This window comes from Carassius gibelio, chromosome A9 (assembly GCF_023724105.1).
Source record: "Carassius gibelio isolate Cgi1373 ecotype wild population from Czech Republic chromosome A9, carGib1.2-hapl.c, whole genome shotgun sequence".
Taxonomy (NCBI): Eukaryota; Metazoa; Chordata; class Actinopteri; order Cypriniformes; family Cyprinidae; genus Carassius; species Carassius gibelio.
The window spans coordinates 6733371-6752204 of NC_068379.1; the positions used below are offsets into that span (position 1 = coordinate 6733371).

At 41.5% G+C, this 18834-nt stretch overlaps 1 protein-coding gene across 3 annotated transcripts in view; it reads right to left on the bottom strand.

Moving 5' to 3' along the window:
* Window positions 1-18834, bottom strand: part of LOC128019544 (disco-interacting protein 2 homolog A) — a 112804-nt gene that overhangs the window by 33755 nt on the left and 60215 nt on the right. For 2 of the 3 annotated variants that reach the window (XM_052605592.1, XM_052605594.1), the window contains exon 2: window positions 9887-9958. In XM_052605592.1, coding sequence (XP_052461552.1) covers window positions 9887-9958 — 72 coding nt within the window. Of the gene's footprint in view, window positions 1-9886; window positions 9959-16805; window positions 17138-18834 lie in introns of those variants that run through there. The other variant, XM_052605593.1, reaches the window with a different exon arrangement.

Below are 18834 nucleotides of genomic sequence, written 5' to 3' on the forward strand. Positions count from 1 at the left end.
AGACAAATGCATTGCTTCAATTTCCATGCTCGACATTTTACCCATTATCAAGCTACAGTTACTGCAGTGTAAAACAAAGGATGCATGGGGTCATGTGCATAGCATGGGGTCGCTGTGCATAGAAGAAATTACAGTGCATTAAGAATGAACAAAACCAACATTACAGAATAAAGGTCACTGCACTTAATAAACAACTGAAGTGACAGTATTACATTTCAACACTATCCTTGCATTTAGATAGCAACATGAATCTTCTTGTGACTTTTGCTGTCTCTGCGGTCTGAGTAATACAACACCATGAGATCAATGGGCCCTTTCCACCATATCTGAGCTCCGAACAGAGTTCTCATGGTGATCCAGTGCTGACGCAGAGAGTGTAACATTCAAAATATTTCATCAAACCTGACAGACATGGGCTGAAGAGACACACAAATCTTACATCAACCCACAAGGGCAAGGTTTGCTCTGCTGTGACAGCCGCAGGCAATATGAGTAAGTTACGAAAGTTTCAGTTTCAGCTGAGGCTGTGGGACTATGTTTGCCATTGAGAACTTCTCACCAATATGAATTACCTCAAACTGGCAAAATAAATCATTCTAGAAGGACCACAAAATGCTGTCTGATGTTTAATATACAACTGTATGGAGACCGATTTTGAACCAATCACATTTAGCTGTGGGTGGAGCTACACAGTGCAATCGATGCCTCAAAAAAATTTAAAAAAGTAGGATGATAACTAGTTTGTTGCAGTCACGGCCTGTTAGGTCAAAAACTTTAGGTGAAATAAACTGCTTATTTTCTACAATTCTGTTTCAGGCTTCAGTCATAAGAGGTGCCATTAAATATATATATATAAAGCGTAAAGTCTTAATGTTGTTTCTACATTAATTGGAAGATTAAATGTGAAATTACTGCAATAGAAGAGTATATTTAATAATGTTCATGTCCAAAGGGTGTGATTAGTTAATTTAACAGCACTAAATACTATAAATTGAAAATAGGTGACATAAATGATGTGTCACCTCTGCATTTAAACTGTTTGATTAAATCTTAAATTGCAGGGAGCTCAATGTCAGCATAGTTTCTGTGTATTTGGAGAAATCTCCACCTTGCACAAGGTTAAGACTGGTAAGTCATGCAGCGCTGCGGTTACATAAGACCCAACACAGCTGTAGCTGCCGCAGCAAAACTGAGAAATCAAAGAGACTTATGCTCTGATCTCCGGTCTGGTGACCCCTCCATCTATCACACCAGGAAGAGACAAATGGATGCTACAAATACCTCAGGATTCATTTATAACAACACAGGGACAGATAGGGACATTTTAAGAAAAAGGTTTGTGAAACTTTGTGACATGTGGCAGAACATCTATCAAAGGTTAAGACAAGTAGTGTCTTATTATCCTTTTTCTTAGAAAGCAAAAGCAGGCAATACAGGATGGTTTACCTCTTCTCAAATCGTTTGCCTAGCAACCACTTCATATTGACCTCTGACCCCTAGAATCGCTGAAAAGAACTTCACCTGACTGTGTTGACATGGTGGAGCATTCAATGGGCTTTTCTCAATGAGGGCTAATATCCCTAAACAACCGAAATGAGTTCAGGAGAGGTCACATATTTAACCAAAGATCACAAAGACTTACAAACACAAGCGATGTTAACTGTAGGACTAGTTTATGATTTGTAGAATATTCTGCGCTATGTTATGTGTTAATCCTGGTTTGGTGAATAGTGACTTAATGTTTATTTTATTTATTTTTTTGATGATGATAAGGATGTCATGATCCTGGCCTTTTCTCCTCTTTCTCTGTCTCCCTCTTGTGATCACTTACTCACTCTATCACGCACACATATCCACTCCTCCACTCATTATCACTTTCAGCTGTTTCCCCTTTCATTCCCTTCTCCTCACCTGTCCCTTCTTTTGCCCTTGATTGTCTCTGCTTCTTATTCTCTCTTTCTAGCCCTGTCTCTTTGTCGGATTATTCGATGACCTTTCGTGAGACACGTCTGTTTCCTAGTCCTGTCCTGTCTTGTCCGTGGATTGTTTAGTCATTATTGCAACTGTGAGTTATACTGTCATTGGACTGTGTATTATCCGGCTGTGCCTGTTTGCAGAGAACCTGTGCAGCACCTGCCCTTGGCTTTTCACACCGCCGGCGGTCTTCTCTGTTTTTGGACTGGGAGTTGGCATCCCGGGATCCCTGCCTCTCCCCTCATGGAGATCTATGTAGTTTTTTCCCTTAGACCCTGTCGTCTGGCAATTTCTGTTTTGACTGAAAGAAGTCCGTGATTTTTGTTCTCTTTATTCTGTGAAAGACTATTTTCTTTATTAAAGACTGTCAATTGCACCCCGCCCTGGTCTACCATCGTTCTTACCTCCTAACAGAATAATCCGACCAGAAGATGGACCAGGCGAGTGGTAATCCCCTTCAGAGTGCGGTTGAGCTCCAGGGTGCTCTGCTGGGGAAACATGAGGAGGATTTATGCGCCACCAGACGTGCCGTAGAATTCCTGACCGCCCAGCTCTCGGGTCTAACCCAGCAGTTCCACCACTACCGTCATGAGACCACTGCGTCAGCCGGACAGCGCGACCCTTCTGAGCCACGCTTAAACAACCCACCGTGCTATTCTGGTGAGTCTTTACAATGCCGAGCCTTTCTCACCCAATGCGAGGTCGTTTTTTCTCTCCAGCCGTCCACTTACGCCAAGGATCGATCTAAGGTGGCTTATGTGATTTCTCTTTTCAATGGACGGGCTCGAGAGTGGGCGGCAGCGAACTGGGAGGCAGAGGTAGACTGCATCTTTAAGTTTTCTCTGTTCAAGGAAGAGATGATCCGAGTATTTGACCGGTCTGCACATGGTGATGAAGCATCCCGCCTCCTATCCACCTTGCGCCAGGGGAAGAGGTCAGTCACAGACTTTTCAATTGAGTTTCGTACACTGGCCACTACGAGTGGATGGAACGGTCCGGCACTAATCTCCCGCTTTCTCGAGGGCCTGAACTTTGAGATTAAGGGTGAGGTCTTTGTCCGAGAAGTTCCAGACAATTTCGACTCCCTTGTCGAGCTGGCTCTTCGCATCGAAAGACGCTTCGAGAGGCGACGAAGGGCTCGCGGATTGGAGGCTTCGTTACTGCCCTCTTCCACAGCGACCCGCCCGCCACTGCCCTCTGCTGCTGATCCTGAGCCGATGCAGCTGGGGGGGGCTTCGCATATCTACACGGGAACGCCAACACAGGATAATGGATCGCCTATGCATGTACTGTGCTGCCGCTGATCATTTTGTCTCCAGGTGCCCAGTAAAAGCCAGCGCTCGTCAGTAGGCGGAGGGTTGCTGGCGAGCGCTACATCATGGGTCTCTCCGTCTAAGTCCTGCACTTCCCTTCCCGTACACCTCCGCTGGCTGGGATCGTCTGTTTCCTGCTCAGCATTGCTGGATTCGGGGGCGGACGGGAACTTCATTGATGAGACTTGGGCTTTAAGACAAGGTATTACCCTCTTAGATTTACAAGACTCCACCCCCCTGTTCGCTCTAGATGGTAGTTCCCTTCCTAGGGTACAGAGAAGGACTTCACCATTGACTCTTACTGTTTCAGGAAATCATAGAGAGACTATTTTTTTTTTTTATTCCCCTTTTACTCCTGTGGTTTTAGGCCACCCGTGGTTAGTTCTTCATAACCCCCAGATTAACTGGGCAGAAGGCACTATTCTTTCTTGGAAATTGTCTTGTCATGTTGATTGTCTGTCTTCTGCTGTGCCCCCTGTCTTGCCCGTAACTGTTTTTCAGGAGGAGCCAGGTGATTTGTCTGGAGTTCCGGAGGAGTATCACGATTTGCGGGAGGTCTTCAGTCGTTCCCGGGCCACTTCTCTCCCCCCTCATCGCCCATATGACTGCAGTATAAATCTTCTCCCAGGTACAACGCCCCCCCGAGGTAGACTATACTCATTATCCGCCCCCGAGAGGGAGGCACTCGAGAAATACCTTTCTGAATCGCTCAACGCGGGTACCATCGTTCCTTCCTCGTCTCCAGCGGGAGCCGGTTTCTTCTTTGTTAAGAAGAAAGATGGCTCCCTGCGTCCCTGCATAGACTATCAGGGTTTAAATGATATCACTGTCAAGAATCGTTATCCATTACCACTGATGTCATCTGCCTTCAAAGTCTTGCAGGGAGCTAAGATAGTCACTAAGCTCGACTTACGTAACGCCTATCACTTAGTACGTATCAAGGACGGGGATGAAAGGAAGACCGCATTTAATACGCCCCTCGGGCACTTCTTCCTTTCGGATTGGTTAACGCCCCCGCGGTCTTTCAATCCTTAGTCAATGATGTCCTACGGGGCATGCTCAACGTTTTTGTGTTCGTCTACCTAGATGACATTCTGATTTTTTCGCCGTCTCTCCAGGTGCACGTCCAACATGCTCGTCGTGTTCTTCAGCGTCTACTAGAGAATCGACTTTATGTAAAGGCCGAGAAGTGTTCTTTTCACGCCCCCTCAGTTACGTTTCTGGGCTCGGTCATCTCGGCAGAGGGGATTAGTATGGACCCTGCTAAGGTCCAGGCTGTTACCGATTGGCCCGTGCCCGACTCCCGTCTCGCGCTACAACGTTTTCTCGGATTTGCTAATTTTTATCGTCGTTTTATACGTAATTTCAGTCAAGTAGCCGCACCCCTTACAGATCTGACCTCAGTCAAGTCCCAGTTTAGATGGTCCGCTTCTGCGCAGACTGCGTTCGACATTCTAAAATCTCTTTTTACTACCACACCTATCCTTCTTACTCCTGACTTCACTAAACAATTCATAGTCAAGGTCGACGCCTCTGAAGTAGGGGTCGGGGCTGTGCTTTCCCAGCGCTCCACCGCTGACGGAAATATACACCCCTGCGCCTTTTTCTCTCAACGTCTTTCTCCTGTTGAGCGCAATTACGACGTGGGCAACCGCGAACTGTTAGCCATCCGTCTAGCGTTAGGCGAATGGCGACAGTGGCTAGAAGGAGCTCCCGTTCCTTTTATCGTCTGGACAGATCACCGAAATCTAGAATATATCCGCAAGGCCAAGAGACTAAATGCTCGTCAGGCCCGCTGGGCGTTATTCTTTACCCGTTTTGATTTTACCATCTCGTATCGTCCGGGTACCAAGAACATCAAGCCTGATGCACTCGTCTCGTCTTTTTGACTCCTCTGCATCTTCTGAGCCTGAGGAGATTATTCCCCCGGGTCATGTTGTTGGTACGACCGTCTGGGGAATAGAGAAGCTGGTTAAGCGTTCCCTTTCTCGTGTCATAGTCCCGCGCAACTGCCCTAAGGGGCTGCTTTTCGTCCCTGTGTCCGTGCGTCGAGCTGTTCTTCAATGGGGACACACCTCTAAATTGACAGCCCATCCTGGCGTCCGGGGCATTATCGCTTTTATCCGTCAGCGCTTTTGGTGGTCTTCTTTAGAACGAGACGTGCGACGGTTTGTTGCCTCCTGCGATACGTGCGCACAAACTAAGTCTGACAATTCCCCTCCGGCCGGTCTACTCCGTCCGTTACCGGTTCCAACATGACCGTAGTCTCACTTAGCACTCGACTTTATCACCGGGCTTCCTCTCTCAGGGGGTAACACCGTTATTCTAACCGTGGTAGATCGTTTTTCTAAGTCGGCCCATTTTATTCCTCTCGATAAACTCCCCTCTGCCAAGGAGACCGCCCAGATCATGGTTGATCATGTTTTTAAGCTACATGGTTTACCCACTGATATCGTGTCTGATAGAGGCCCCCAATTTTCTTCTCAATTTTGGAAAGAGTTTTGTCGCCTGATTGGGGCATCCGTTAGCCTTTCGTCCGGGTTTCATCCCCAGACGAACGGTCAAGCTGAACGGACTAATCAAATTGTCGCCCGTATGCTCCGCAGTCTCACCCATCAGAATCCCGCATCATGGTCACAGCAACTCTCCTGGGCCGAATACGCCCATAATTCGCTCCCCTCCTCTGCTACTGGTCTTTCGCCCTTTCATTGCTGTCTCGGTTATCAACCTCCGATATTTGCGTCCCAAGACTCTGAATCTAATGTTCCATCTGTGCAAGCTTTTATTAGCCGTTGCAAACGCACCTGGAGGAGAGTGCGATCTGCTCTCTGTCGAGCTAGAAGACGCATGACTGTTACAGCCAATAGGCGCAGAGTTAAGAGCCCTCGCTACGTTTGCGGCCAAAGAGTGTGGTTATCCACTTCAAATTTACTTCTCCGGTCCGAATCACGTAAATTGTCTCCCCGCTTTATTGGACCATTTCGCAATGTTAAAGTCATTAACCCTGTCGCAGTAAAGCTTCACCTTCCGCCTAATCTACGCCGAGTCCACCCCGTGTTTCACGTCTCTTGCATTAAACCAGTCATCCGTCCCCCATCTCGCCCGGTGCGCGTCCCTAGTCTTGTCAATGATGCCCCCATCTACAGGGTTCGCCGCATTCTCGACATGCGCTGTCGGGGACGCGGTCGTCAATATCTGGTCGACTGGGAGGGGTATGGTCCTGAGGAAAGAAGTTGGGTTCCCTCCCGGGACGTCCTGGATCCTTCACTCATCGATGATTTCCTCCGGACCCGCCAGTTGTCCTCAGGAGCGCCAGGAGGCGCTTGTTGAGAGAGGGGTACTGACATGATCCTGGCCTTTTCTCCTCTTTCTCTGTCTCCCTCTTGTGATCACTTACTCACTCTATCACGCACACATATCCACTCCTCCACTCATTATCACTTTCAGCTGTTTCCCCTTTTGTTCCCTTCTCCTCACCTGTCCCTTCTTTTGCCCTTGATTGTCTCTGCTTCTTATTCTCTCTTTCTAGCCCTGTCTCTTTGTCGGATTATTCGATGACCTTTCGTGAGACACGTCTGTTTCCTAGTCCTGTCCTGTCTTGTCCGTGGATTGTTTAGTCATTATTGCAACTGTGAGTTATACTGTCATTGGACTGTGTATTATCCGGCTGTGCCTGTTTGCAGAGTACCTGTGCAGCACCTGCCCTTGGCTTTTCACACCGCCGGCGGTCTTCTCTGTTTTTGGACTGGGAGTTGGCATCCCGGGATCCCTGCCTCTCCCCTCATGGAGATCTATGTAGTTTTTTCCCTTAGACCCTGTCGTCTGGCAATTTCTGTTTTGGCTGATAGAAGTCCGTGATTTTTGTTCTCTTTATTCTGTGAAAGACTATTTTCTTTATTAAAGACTGTCAATTGCACCCCGCCCTGGTCTACCATCGTTCTTACCTCCTAACAAAGGATTTTTAAAATAATTTAAGGGATGTTCTAGTAAGTTCCATGTTTGCTGTTGATTATCACAGACTTTTTTTTTTTCATTAAAAAAAATAGTTTACAGTAATACACTTGCATTGGAAGTCTATAGGGCAAGACACTGCCCCAAAGTAAATGTTAAAGTACACAGTGTTTCAAAAGTAAATTAAAGTTCTAAAGATTGGAGTCGGTAAGAATTTTAAAATCACTTTTTCTAGGAAGGATTCATTAAATTGAACAGCAGTGTTCAATTCAGTTTTTCAAAAGTTCAGTTTCAAGTTCAGTTTTTACAATCTGAATGAGTGAATGAATGCAAATATATTAATTAATAAATTATTTTCTTTCTATTCATAAAAAAAAAATTGGGGGGGAAATGTATGATGGATCCCAAACATGATAAAAAAAAATACTAAATAGCATAGCTGTTCTCAACATTGATAACAACAAAAAAAATGTTTCTTAAGCATCAAATCAGCATATTATTATGATTTCTGAAGGGCCATGCTACACTGAAGACTGGAGTAATGACGCTGTAAATTCAGCTTTAAACACAAAAATAACATACATTTTAAAATATACTGAAATGAAATTGTAATACTATTTAACGATATTAATGTTTTAATTGTATGCTTATCATATAACTGCAGTCTGAGAATAAGATACTTATTTCAAAACCAATAATAAAATATACCCTACCCCAAATTGCGTATAGAAACATGCCTTTAGCATGAGTTCAACTAGTATTTAGAACAGCGTTTCCACTAAAATGACAATTTAGACAGCTTTACAGCTCAAACACCATTGTGAATGGAAGATTTACCGTAATATAAGTGCTTTAAAAAGATTCAAGCTCATTTCTGCTTTTAAACCCTCTGGATTACCTTTTCCCATAGACTTCCATTGCAGATTACTGCAAACATGATTGGTATTCCTTTAAGTATGTCTTATAAAAATGTCTCTCATTTAGTTCTTTATTAAACCCATCATAACTGCTTTATGTCTTTCCAATAACTGCGCAGTAATAGCATTATAATGCTAAGAGTCCTGCTGTTTCTTTCAGTTCGGAGGCATGTGAGGACTGAACAGAACATGCTCACTTTATTTGGCTCTCGTTCTGAGAAACACTTCACCTAAAAACCCCCAATCCTGCTTAACTCAACATAAGCTTACGGATGGCAAAAGTTGTGTAAGGACAATAAGGCACAGTCTCCAACATCAAAAGAAATGAGGGCCTCTGGTTCATAAGAGCTAAAATGCACGGCCTGTCCAGAACCACTGATAAAATGTCCTGATAGTGTACGGCTTCACAAAAGCTCAACTATGTGCAAAGATAACAAGGCCATAAATGCTACAAGTAACTCTGTCCAGTTGCTAAGCAAAGAAATGTCCCTCCACAGTTGGCTGATATCTATCCAATCACATTCCTGCTTTCAAACGATTGTTACCAGTCAGATCTGGAAGCAATGTTTCAGAAGATGCCACAATGTAACAATTAGAAGACTTTTAGCAGATCCGCCAGCCTTAATGAGGTCTCATTTGGAGTCTTGATTGTAATCAGCTTTAATTGGTTACATAAAAAGGTAGATTTGAGATTTGGGCAAATGAAGAACTGAACTGAGCAACAGAAACAGGCTTTGTTAATAACTGATGGTGCTTACATAAGAAATAGCTTAGCTACTTAGATTTGTTCAGCCCTAGTGCACGAGTACAATACTGGTGATAGAAATTTCCAGCACAAATGGTGTGCCATTTTCTTCTTTGGTCTGAGGTTATCACGCTAATTGAATTTAATATAAATTAAAACTATAAACGTTTTCATTTAATTGCAATTAACATACAATTAAGTGCCTAGAAATACAGCATTCATTTCACACAGTAAGTCTTTTGAAGTATATTATTTCTTTAGTAAATACTGTTTTTAAAAGTATGCTTTTCTCAGGGCATCATGGGACAAAGTATGGTGGTCTGTCAGCCAGCTTAGAAAATAACAAAGACAAAGCCCACAATGGAGAGCAATCTCTGCTGCAAGGCAAATTCAAAAATGAAGGCCTAATTTCCTGTATCAAAGCCAAACCAAAAATATAGAGCGGGGGCCCAGACAGACGTTCCCTTTTCCACAAGCCACCGCAGATATCATAACATAATATTTATGCAGGGCCATTCTAAAATTAAACATACACATGGAATATAGGTTAAATAACAATAAAATTAAAAAAGCCTTAAAACGGAATAAAGAGCAAGGAACCATAAATAACTGTGAGATCTATATTCTGAATTTAAAAAGAGATAGCATGTCTGGATATCTGGGTTGTTGCTAGCAACCCTAAACTGAAGAACAAAGACACACACACCACATAATTGAGAGTTTAAGGCAGTTTGAGCCCTGCACTTAGATTTTAGTTTTAGTTTTAGTTTTATAACTCCTATTCCCCAGAGAGACACACACATTGTTTCCACTAGCTCAGAGTATCCTTGACAGTACTGAAACCGTGCATGCATTTCAGATCAGTTCAGACCGCAGTAAAATGCAGACCTCTCACGAAGGTCTAAGAGGTGACGAGTGAAGATTTTCTAACCTAGACATGCACCGTGTGCTTGGATTTACAGTTGATTAGTGAGTGAGTTGTTTACCTTGTATCTGGGGTATGTAGGGCGCCAATAATTTCCCTCTTTTCTTTTCATAGCCTTTCTGTGTGATGTCCCCTACAGAGAGAGAAAGAGAAAGAGAGAGACAAAGGGATTGTGATGAATCATGTATTCTGTGTTTGAAAAGCTGGCATCACATTGCTCAGCATCAGCCCATCCGTCTGGCACAGAGAAAGTTCACCAGCACGCCGTAAACATCCAACTACTGTTTAGTAACAGCAATGCACTGCAAACTGGCTGCACAAACATGAATTCCCAGTGAATAACAAACACAAATATTACAGAGGCTTCCAATGTTCACTCATACTTGGGCTTATAACCGTCCTTTTACTAAAAAAGCATCTCCATTTATCAGAACAAATAGTCAACACTACTATCTTAAGAAGCTTTTTAGCTATTCTAACTCTTAAAAGTTACTTTTAGTAAAGTCAGATTTCTTGTCAGTTCTAGCAGATGTTTAATAAATCAGCTAAGAATTATTACATTTATACTCCGAACTTCTTAAATAGTTATTAAAATGTAATTTACGCACACACTTGGAGCGATTTTCCTCCTGATTATTCTTCCAGCAGATACTGCTGACGGCAGTCTGGGCTCTGATACACACAGGCTTAATTACAGGCCGTCTGGGTCACATGCAGCTGTATAAACTAATGGAGACCTTTCTGATCAGTAATACCACCACAATGACATGTGCAGACCTCAGCCTGCCACACTTCAGTTGCTCTTCAATCACATGAAGAAGAAATAAACACTAAAAATTAAGCATATGAGAGGTGAAAACATATGAACGCTAAATATAAAGCTGAAAACAGTAAAACAGTCCCATTTGTGACTGTCATGGTCAGTTAATGGATAAATGGATGGAGTCTGTGCAATGGGGTCTGGAGTATATGAGATGTCTGACAGTTATTATAGCAAGTGCACAGCTGGGATTATTGACATGAAACCCCAAATAAGCACGAAATCAATTAACAACCCCAAGTGAACCAACCAATCAGGTCACGTTGCCTGGTTTGCAGGAGTACGACTGCTGTGACTGCATCCAAATTATGGATGGTGGAAAATCAAAGATTGGAGGTTTGAAAATTAACTCGGAAGCTGCTAAATGTGTCACTCTGGTCTTTTTTTTTTGGGAATGTTGAAACCTTGTGTCAGGATGCTTATTCCCTTGTTATCCTGCATAACCCTGCTTCCCTCCAAGATTCAGGCTTGTAAAGGAGCTATTTCTTCCCCAACAAAAGCCATATTGATTCAGTGTGGAGGCCACGGCCCTGCTGACTGACACCACTAAAGAAATGTGAGGCTCCCAAACACTCTCTGACACTTTCCCCTCCCCGCGCCATTCCCAGCCATCCGGAGAGGATGATAAAAACCTCCACATATCATGAGGAGGGGGGGCGCTGGGAAAACATACCACTCAAACAGCTGGGTCGCCAATCAACACGCCTAACCTGAGGTTCTCAACAGCAACTAAACCCCATCATTGTCCCTCAAAGATATGCCAAAGTTGATGCCAAAAGCTAGAAACAAGGCTTGTCTTCGAGAAAGATGGATTAGCAGACACTTTGGCAAGTGTGTACAGATGCCCCTGGGTCACCATCAAGAGCTGAGAGGTCTACTGTCTGCAGAGCGAGATGTGGATCATGCAAACAATGCTCTACTGTAGCAGAGCTCAGGCAGCTGACCTGACGCATGCATTGTCTGCTCAAACACAGAGCATGGTGCAACACACAATGGACGGCCATTCTCCTGCCTACACAACCTCTCTGAACTACCTCCTTCTGTTACAGGAGACCTCAGCTCATCCAGACCACAGCGCTGGGCCAGTGATTAGAGACGGCGGAGTATATGGACATAATGCAGTGCTGATAAACAGCACATCTCACAATGTTATGAAGTTTGTAGGGATGCATCAACATTAACATTATGACAGGTACTGATAAGTCAATTTCTTTCAAGTTCACCGATAAATGGCTGATGCAAAAATTATTTGCTATTTTGTCTAAATAAACAATAAATACTAAAGGCTAAAATCAGTTGGTCAATAAAATCAATTGTTAAATCCTAAAGGTTTAGGCATCACAACATTATAATATACAGTATAAAAACTGGATATTAATTTTGAGATTTGCTAAAGATCACATTTAACAGTGTTACTAAATTATTAATGTTCTTAAAGATAAAGAGTGCTAGATGATGGCATAAGTAATATAAATATAAAAATTGGCGATTTGAGCGAGTAATGAATTAAACTAATTAATTATATATCCATTATCTGCCAATTTCTGATTAATACAACTCAATACCATTACATTTATTATATATATATATATATATATATATATATATATATATATATCGGCCAATATATATAATATCGGCCATTACAATAATGTATTAGAACATATTACAAAAAAAAAAAAAGTTTGGAACTGTTCACGTGAATTTGCCACACTCACCTGCAGAAAGCCGATGTGCTTCATACATTGCTTTGCTACACTACTGACAATAGATTTTGTTGGCAAAATGTTTCTAATCTGGCCACACCTTTACACTAGCAATTGACCACTACCATTACTATCAAAAAATGCATTTAGTAATCAAAAAAGATATATATTTTGAATAAAAAGAACATCTGGCTAATGATCAGTCCCACAGCAGGAGCTCTGAGATGCTGTTGAATTGAAACGATGCTCTAGTTCAGAGCGTTTGAAGATAAAAGTCAAAGGTCAATGAGCTGCACTTGTGTGTGTGGTGAATAAGAGGTGACGGAGGTATGGATGGGGATCAGGTGCACATCCCTCCCACATCAAACCATAAGAACTGGCCATTAGCTGCTGAAGGAGGCACAGTCAGCTGGCCACAGCTGCAACACAGACACTCTCCAGACCATTAATACTGGCTGAACTGAAGAAGAAGAGTGTGTTGTGGCTCATATGACAAAAAATAAATGGGGAGGCACCAACTGATGTGTCTAAAAGTCACATTTGTAAACCCATAACATGACTTAGAGTAAAACAGGACATTCAGTGAACAACAAAATGTAAGATTATATATATAGATATACTGTTTGTGTGTGTGTGTGTGTGTGTGTAAAATAAGACTATGAATATATACTAAAAAGTTAATCTGAAATAATACATATCACAGTTGAATTACAGTATATCATCCAATAACAAGACCAGCAATGCATTTTATGTTTGGTGCTAATGTTGTGTGGTAACCTGCAGAATTCTGCATAAAGTATAGTCAAATTAGCCACAAAAAATAAACATAAAGAGGAATTTTCTGCTGATGCAGGGTTTGTGCAGGTATAGTAATAGGGCTCAAATTTTATTACTACAACCCAAAGATATATCCAACCAAAGAATGCTTGGACTGCCTCTATCTTTTCCTATACTATTATCATTCTCATCATCATCATCATTATTACTCTGACTGCTGTCTATTGCTCATCACTCACTATTTGAAATGGTCCTCTCAGTCTTGTTCCTACATCTCCATAAAGTTTTCACCGCACACCAGACATGTATTTATGTGCATTCCACTCACAGACTGACCCAGATTTCTATCCTTAGGAATAATTTCTCATTTCCCTCGGAATGAGAAACTCTGGAGAGTAGAAGCCCCCGCTGACTCTCATTTACAGGTGTCAATCCATCTTGCCCTGGTGACACATGGGCTTTTAAGCAGCTACAAAACTCCCAGCTCTCTCCCTATCCTTCAGATGACTATTGCTGTGACTGATAGCTATTGAACAGCACTTCTGTCCTACCTACCAGAACGATTCATGTCATAGGACAATAACTTCCTATTTCCAGCGGTTATAGGTAATTCCAACCAATTATGTCCACTGCTGACCACCGTCCAGCACATTTGAAAGCATCAGTCTATTCAAGATATCTTTTTGATACTTTCTTCAATCCAAGCTTAAAGGCTGGAATACACCAGACGGATTACACATATTTTGAGTGTCTGGACGAGTCGAATCCACTTGCTGAAAATCATAGCCAGTCTGCAGAGTTTGGGAAGTCGGAGCTGACAGATTTAGTGTATGATGAGCACAGACTCCAGTTTTGGGATATCAAACAAGTTTGATATTTTGGAACACATTATGTGTTCATTTGTCATGCGTCTCCTAGCATGCTTGACAAAAACTTTAGAGTTTGGAGAGAAGATTTCTCTTACTTACTTATTATTTAATGTTTATGCTTCTGAGGAAATGCCAAAAGCTTTGTTTAATCCACAGTAAGAATACGATGCTTTCAAAGATGTGCACACACACGATCACACCCACACAAACCACTGCAGGTGCACATATTTCAGGCAATGATCTCACCAGACTCACAGGTTTCACCTCAGTCCATCCCACGCTGCTGCCGTCTGTGAGTGCCACCGGTGCAGCCCTGTCACTTTAAACAGCCCCTACCCCCCCCCCATCTGAAACAGCCCGGGACCCCCTGGGAACACATGGGAGGGGCCGGGCGATTAGGCAGCGTTTAGGCATGGACCATCACTATGGAAGCAGGGAGCTGCTCATGTCTGCATTCAGTCTATTCCAATCACATCCAGTCTCAGAGATGCTATCAGCGTGACAAATCTCCACTGAAAGGGAGAGAGAAAGAGCCAGGATCTGTGTGCCAGCCTTTTAATAATTAATCTGTAAACTGATAAAACAAAACCTCAAGGATTAAATAAGTGTTCTGGTTCAAAACAAGTTAAGCTCTATCCTTTTGACAGGTTTACCAACAACAAAACGTAATGTATTTATACTCTTATCTTAAATGCATTATGGGGACAATCATATTGTATGCATGGGTCCGGTCAACAAAGTGTTTATTAAAAATGACAGTAACAATAAATTAAAAATAATATTTTTAAAGGAAGGTACTGGAGATAAATAGGTCACAATAAAAAAATTATGTATGTATATATGTATGTAATATATATATATATATATATATATATATATATATATATATATATATATATATATATATATATATATATATTCTTTAAAAAAAATCTAAATCATTAGCAAAATCATTGTTTCCGATGATAATTCACTTAGCAAAGATTACATAAGTGACTTACAAAGTAGAACAAAAGCAATTTGTGAAGAAGCCAACAATATCTGTAATACACAATAAATCGTGGCATTGTAAATGACGAAAATTGTTGTTCCTCTTGTGAGCGACTTTAGATAAATATAAAATACAAAACTTCAAAAAAATCTCTTCAAACTGTAATACATTTGATAAAATCTAACTCTGACATGTAAATGTATGCTTCTTGTCTATTAAGCACACACAGACACACAAACACAAACACACACACACACACACACACACACACACACACAGAGAGAGTGACACACACACATTTGATATTTTTCTGAAATATCTTTAAATAATTTTGAGCAAAAATTTTGCTAACACATCTTATTAAATTAGCAAATGTAAATAAAGAAATAAATAACCTCTCTGAAAAGAAATCTCTTCAAGCTCTAGTCCATTTGTGTTTTTAAAATGAATGTGTGAGGAAGAGGAGATGAAAGATAAATCTCACCCTCTTTCTCATCACCATCCCCCAAAACTCTCTCTCTCTCTCTGTCTCTCTCTCTCTCTCTCTCACACACACACACACACACACACGTCTTTAAGAGGATCCAATGTCAACAAAGTGGAAGCTTAAATCACAAAACCACCGAATCTTCACCAGAATTACCAGTGTGACACGAGATGAACACAATAGGTCGGTGGAAAATCCATCAAAAATGATTTGCAGACAACAGTGAACCACAGCTCTCCCCCAGCACTACACCCATCTGACGCCCACTGCACCAGCTCTCCCTGCTGCCATACATCAGGCCGGTGCCAGCCTGGCACAATCACTGCCAAACCCCATCGCTTCTGATCGGACACAGCGGGACAAACTGGTAGCAATTACTGCAGTTTACGCAAACTGCTACCATCAAACTTTCTGACAGAAAACAGAATTGTTCTTGCGAATGACTCAAAGACCCCTGCTAGCATGGCAAAACCAGATTACTAATAATGAGCTTGACTCAGCCCTGCATTCCTTAATCATGAAACAATAACTGATCTTACATCAGCCCGGTTTTTCAATGGACAGAATAATCACAAATGAGATCTCAGTAAACTCAGATTAATGGGATTAAATGGAGAGCAAATAGAGATTATCCCACTTCTCAGTCTTTTCCCAACAAAAAAGACCTCTGTAATCTCACATGTGAGTCCTCTAGAGCTTCAAAAGAGATTTTAAAAGTGTCTCAAACTGTGCTCAGACTTAGCAGGACACCAAATCTGCAATCAATCTCAATATAACCTTAAACAATCTCAGATTAGACAAATTTGATACCTGAATGAGAACTCAAGCCTCGTATCTCAATAACATTTTCCTCTGAGGATAAAATTTACCCACAAGTGAAACAGAGAAAACTTGCTGACACTGAAAAAAAAGGTAAACTAAAAGTGATAACATCGAAAATTAACTGGTTTTATTCCAATCAAAAATATTTAACATCACCAAATTAACCTAAATACATAAATGTATACAAAAAAAAAAATATTTATGGGTTAAATTAGGCAAAAAATAAATTTATTAGAAGATCATTGGCGTACTGTAGCTTACGTTAACAAAAAAAAAAATCTTTTTTTTTACTTTACAATTTCACTTTTACTTAATTTAAATTAATTCAGTAAAAAAAAAATAATAATAATATAGTGATCCAATGACTTATGAGGAATACAACAAGTGTTTGTGAAATTAACTAGCAATTTCTGACTAGCATTGTTTTAGAGTAGTTCTTTAAGGTAATATTAGCAGGTTAGCACTTTGTACAATGTGTCAAAGTTTCCCGTCATCTCCACCCACTTACCCCTCGATCAGCACATCTCCAGCGCAGGTGTGAAAAACTCCTCCGAGCCGGTGTCAGTCCAGCATTCTTACAGAAAGTCTAAAGCGCAGCAGTGTTTCTGTGCTCTGGAGTCTGTCTGGCAGCAGGGTAAACCACAGATAAACCCCAGAGTGGAGTCAGCAGCAGTGACGGTGCACGACCCCACGCAAGCCGCACACAGACACAGAGTCCTGTCAGCTTCACAGTGCAGACGGGAACCAGAAACAGCCGCAGAGCTCCACGCTGAGGTCACGCAGGGTCAGATGATGCAGGGTGAGCGCTTCAGGTTTGGAAACACTCTTTGTTTCCTCTCAAAGAGAAGTGTGGAACCTTTGCCGTGTCTATCTCTCTCTCTCACACACACACACACACACACATTTCCTCCCGTCTGTCCTCCTCCCCCCCAAACGTCAGCACTCTCTCTCCTCTTGTTCCTCCATTACCCCTCCCCTCCATCTCTCTCCCACCCTCCTCTCATCCCAGGCTGACTGATTAGAGCGTTAAAAACACTCCAACCCCCAACACCCATAATACAATTACACACATATTGCAGCACCGACCGTAGCATCGGTAATAAAGATTCTACTTATTTAATACGCTTTAAAGATCTTAAAGACTCTTCAGATCAGCTGATTGAAAAATAGTGTTATTTCAACACAACTTTTCATTTTGACCTCTTATAACGTTTGAGGAGCCTTGAAGAATGTTCAAGCTGCTCTTTACACAAAGAATGTGAATGGGTTTGAATGCTATCATTTGATAATTGATAAAAAGCACCATTATAAAATGTTTTATGAATTTTTTTATTTGATATTTTATTCTGTTTTATTATTAATAAGTTTGGCAACACTACAGTAACTTAACGCATTAGATATGACTGTATGAACTTACTATGAACAACAACTTTTACAGAAATTATCAATGTAGGTAAATGTTAATTTATATATACAATTAGTCATTGTTAATTCATGTTTGTTCACAATACATTCCAGCGAATAATGGTTTGCAATGAGAGTCACATGACTTCTTTCTTATCATTTCTGGAGCTTGACAAAGTCTGTCCCCATTCGGTTTTATTGTGTGGACAAGAACATAAAACCATTAAGAACATCACAGGTTTTTTTTTTTTTTAATGACATGAGAGGTCAATTATAAGATTTTTTCATTTTTCATTTTTTTCATGAGAGGTCAATTAAAAGATTTTTTCATTTTTTCATGAGAGGTCATGAGAGATTCTTCATTTAAAGCAGAAGTACATAGCTTTATGAAAAAGTTATTTTACTAGATTAAAAAGCTTCTACAAAGCTTGCTATCAGGCTCTTTTTGTTCTTACTGAATCCTTTATTTGCATATAAACAAACACACGCTCAGCTACATAACAAACCTTCACATATCACGCGAATAACACAAGACACACCTGTCATGTCAAAAAGCCATCCAGGACACAGGAGCTGCATTCATTGACTCTGCAGCCAGTGTCACCCCTGTTACAGACCCTCAGAGACCACTGACCCTCCAGTGACACTGCGACATTGTGTGATCTTGTTAGGGAGAGAAAGATAGCAGTGTTCTCCTATCTGTTTCAGTGCGACCACCACCCAATGGAGGAGGATACCAGACACGCTGGAAACACAGAACACAAGCTAAATGTGACATGTCACATGTTACTTTCAAAGAACGTATATCACGAGAAGTTCAAAATGCTGTTCGTTCAGATCTGTTACTCAGACTATAATGTAGACGATGAAAACTCAAGCTAATGCTGAATTCGGTAGAACCTCTTAATCTCATTTTTGAGATAAGTCACAAAGTTAGGACCTGTTGAGATGGTTCTTTGAGGCCAAACATGATCATTAAGTCTTGTAGTCTTGTCTATAAACACACAATACAAGATTTCCATCTAATCTTCTCAGTCAAAGCGTGAAATGCAAGTGCTAGATCCTTTCTAAAGCAGGCACACTGTCTAACTGCACACATACAGAAATACAAACCCTGAAGCATAAACACAATG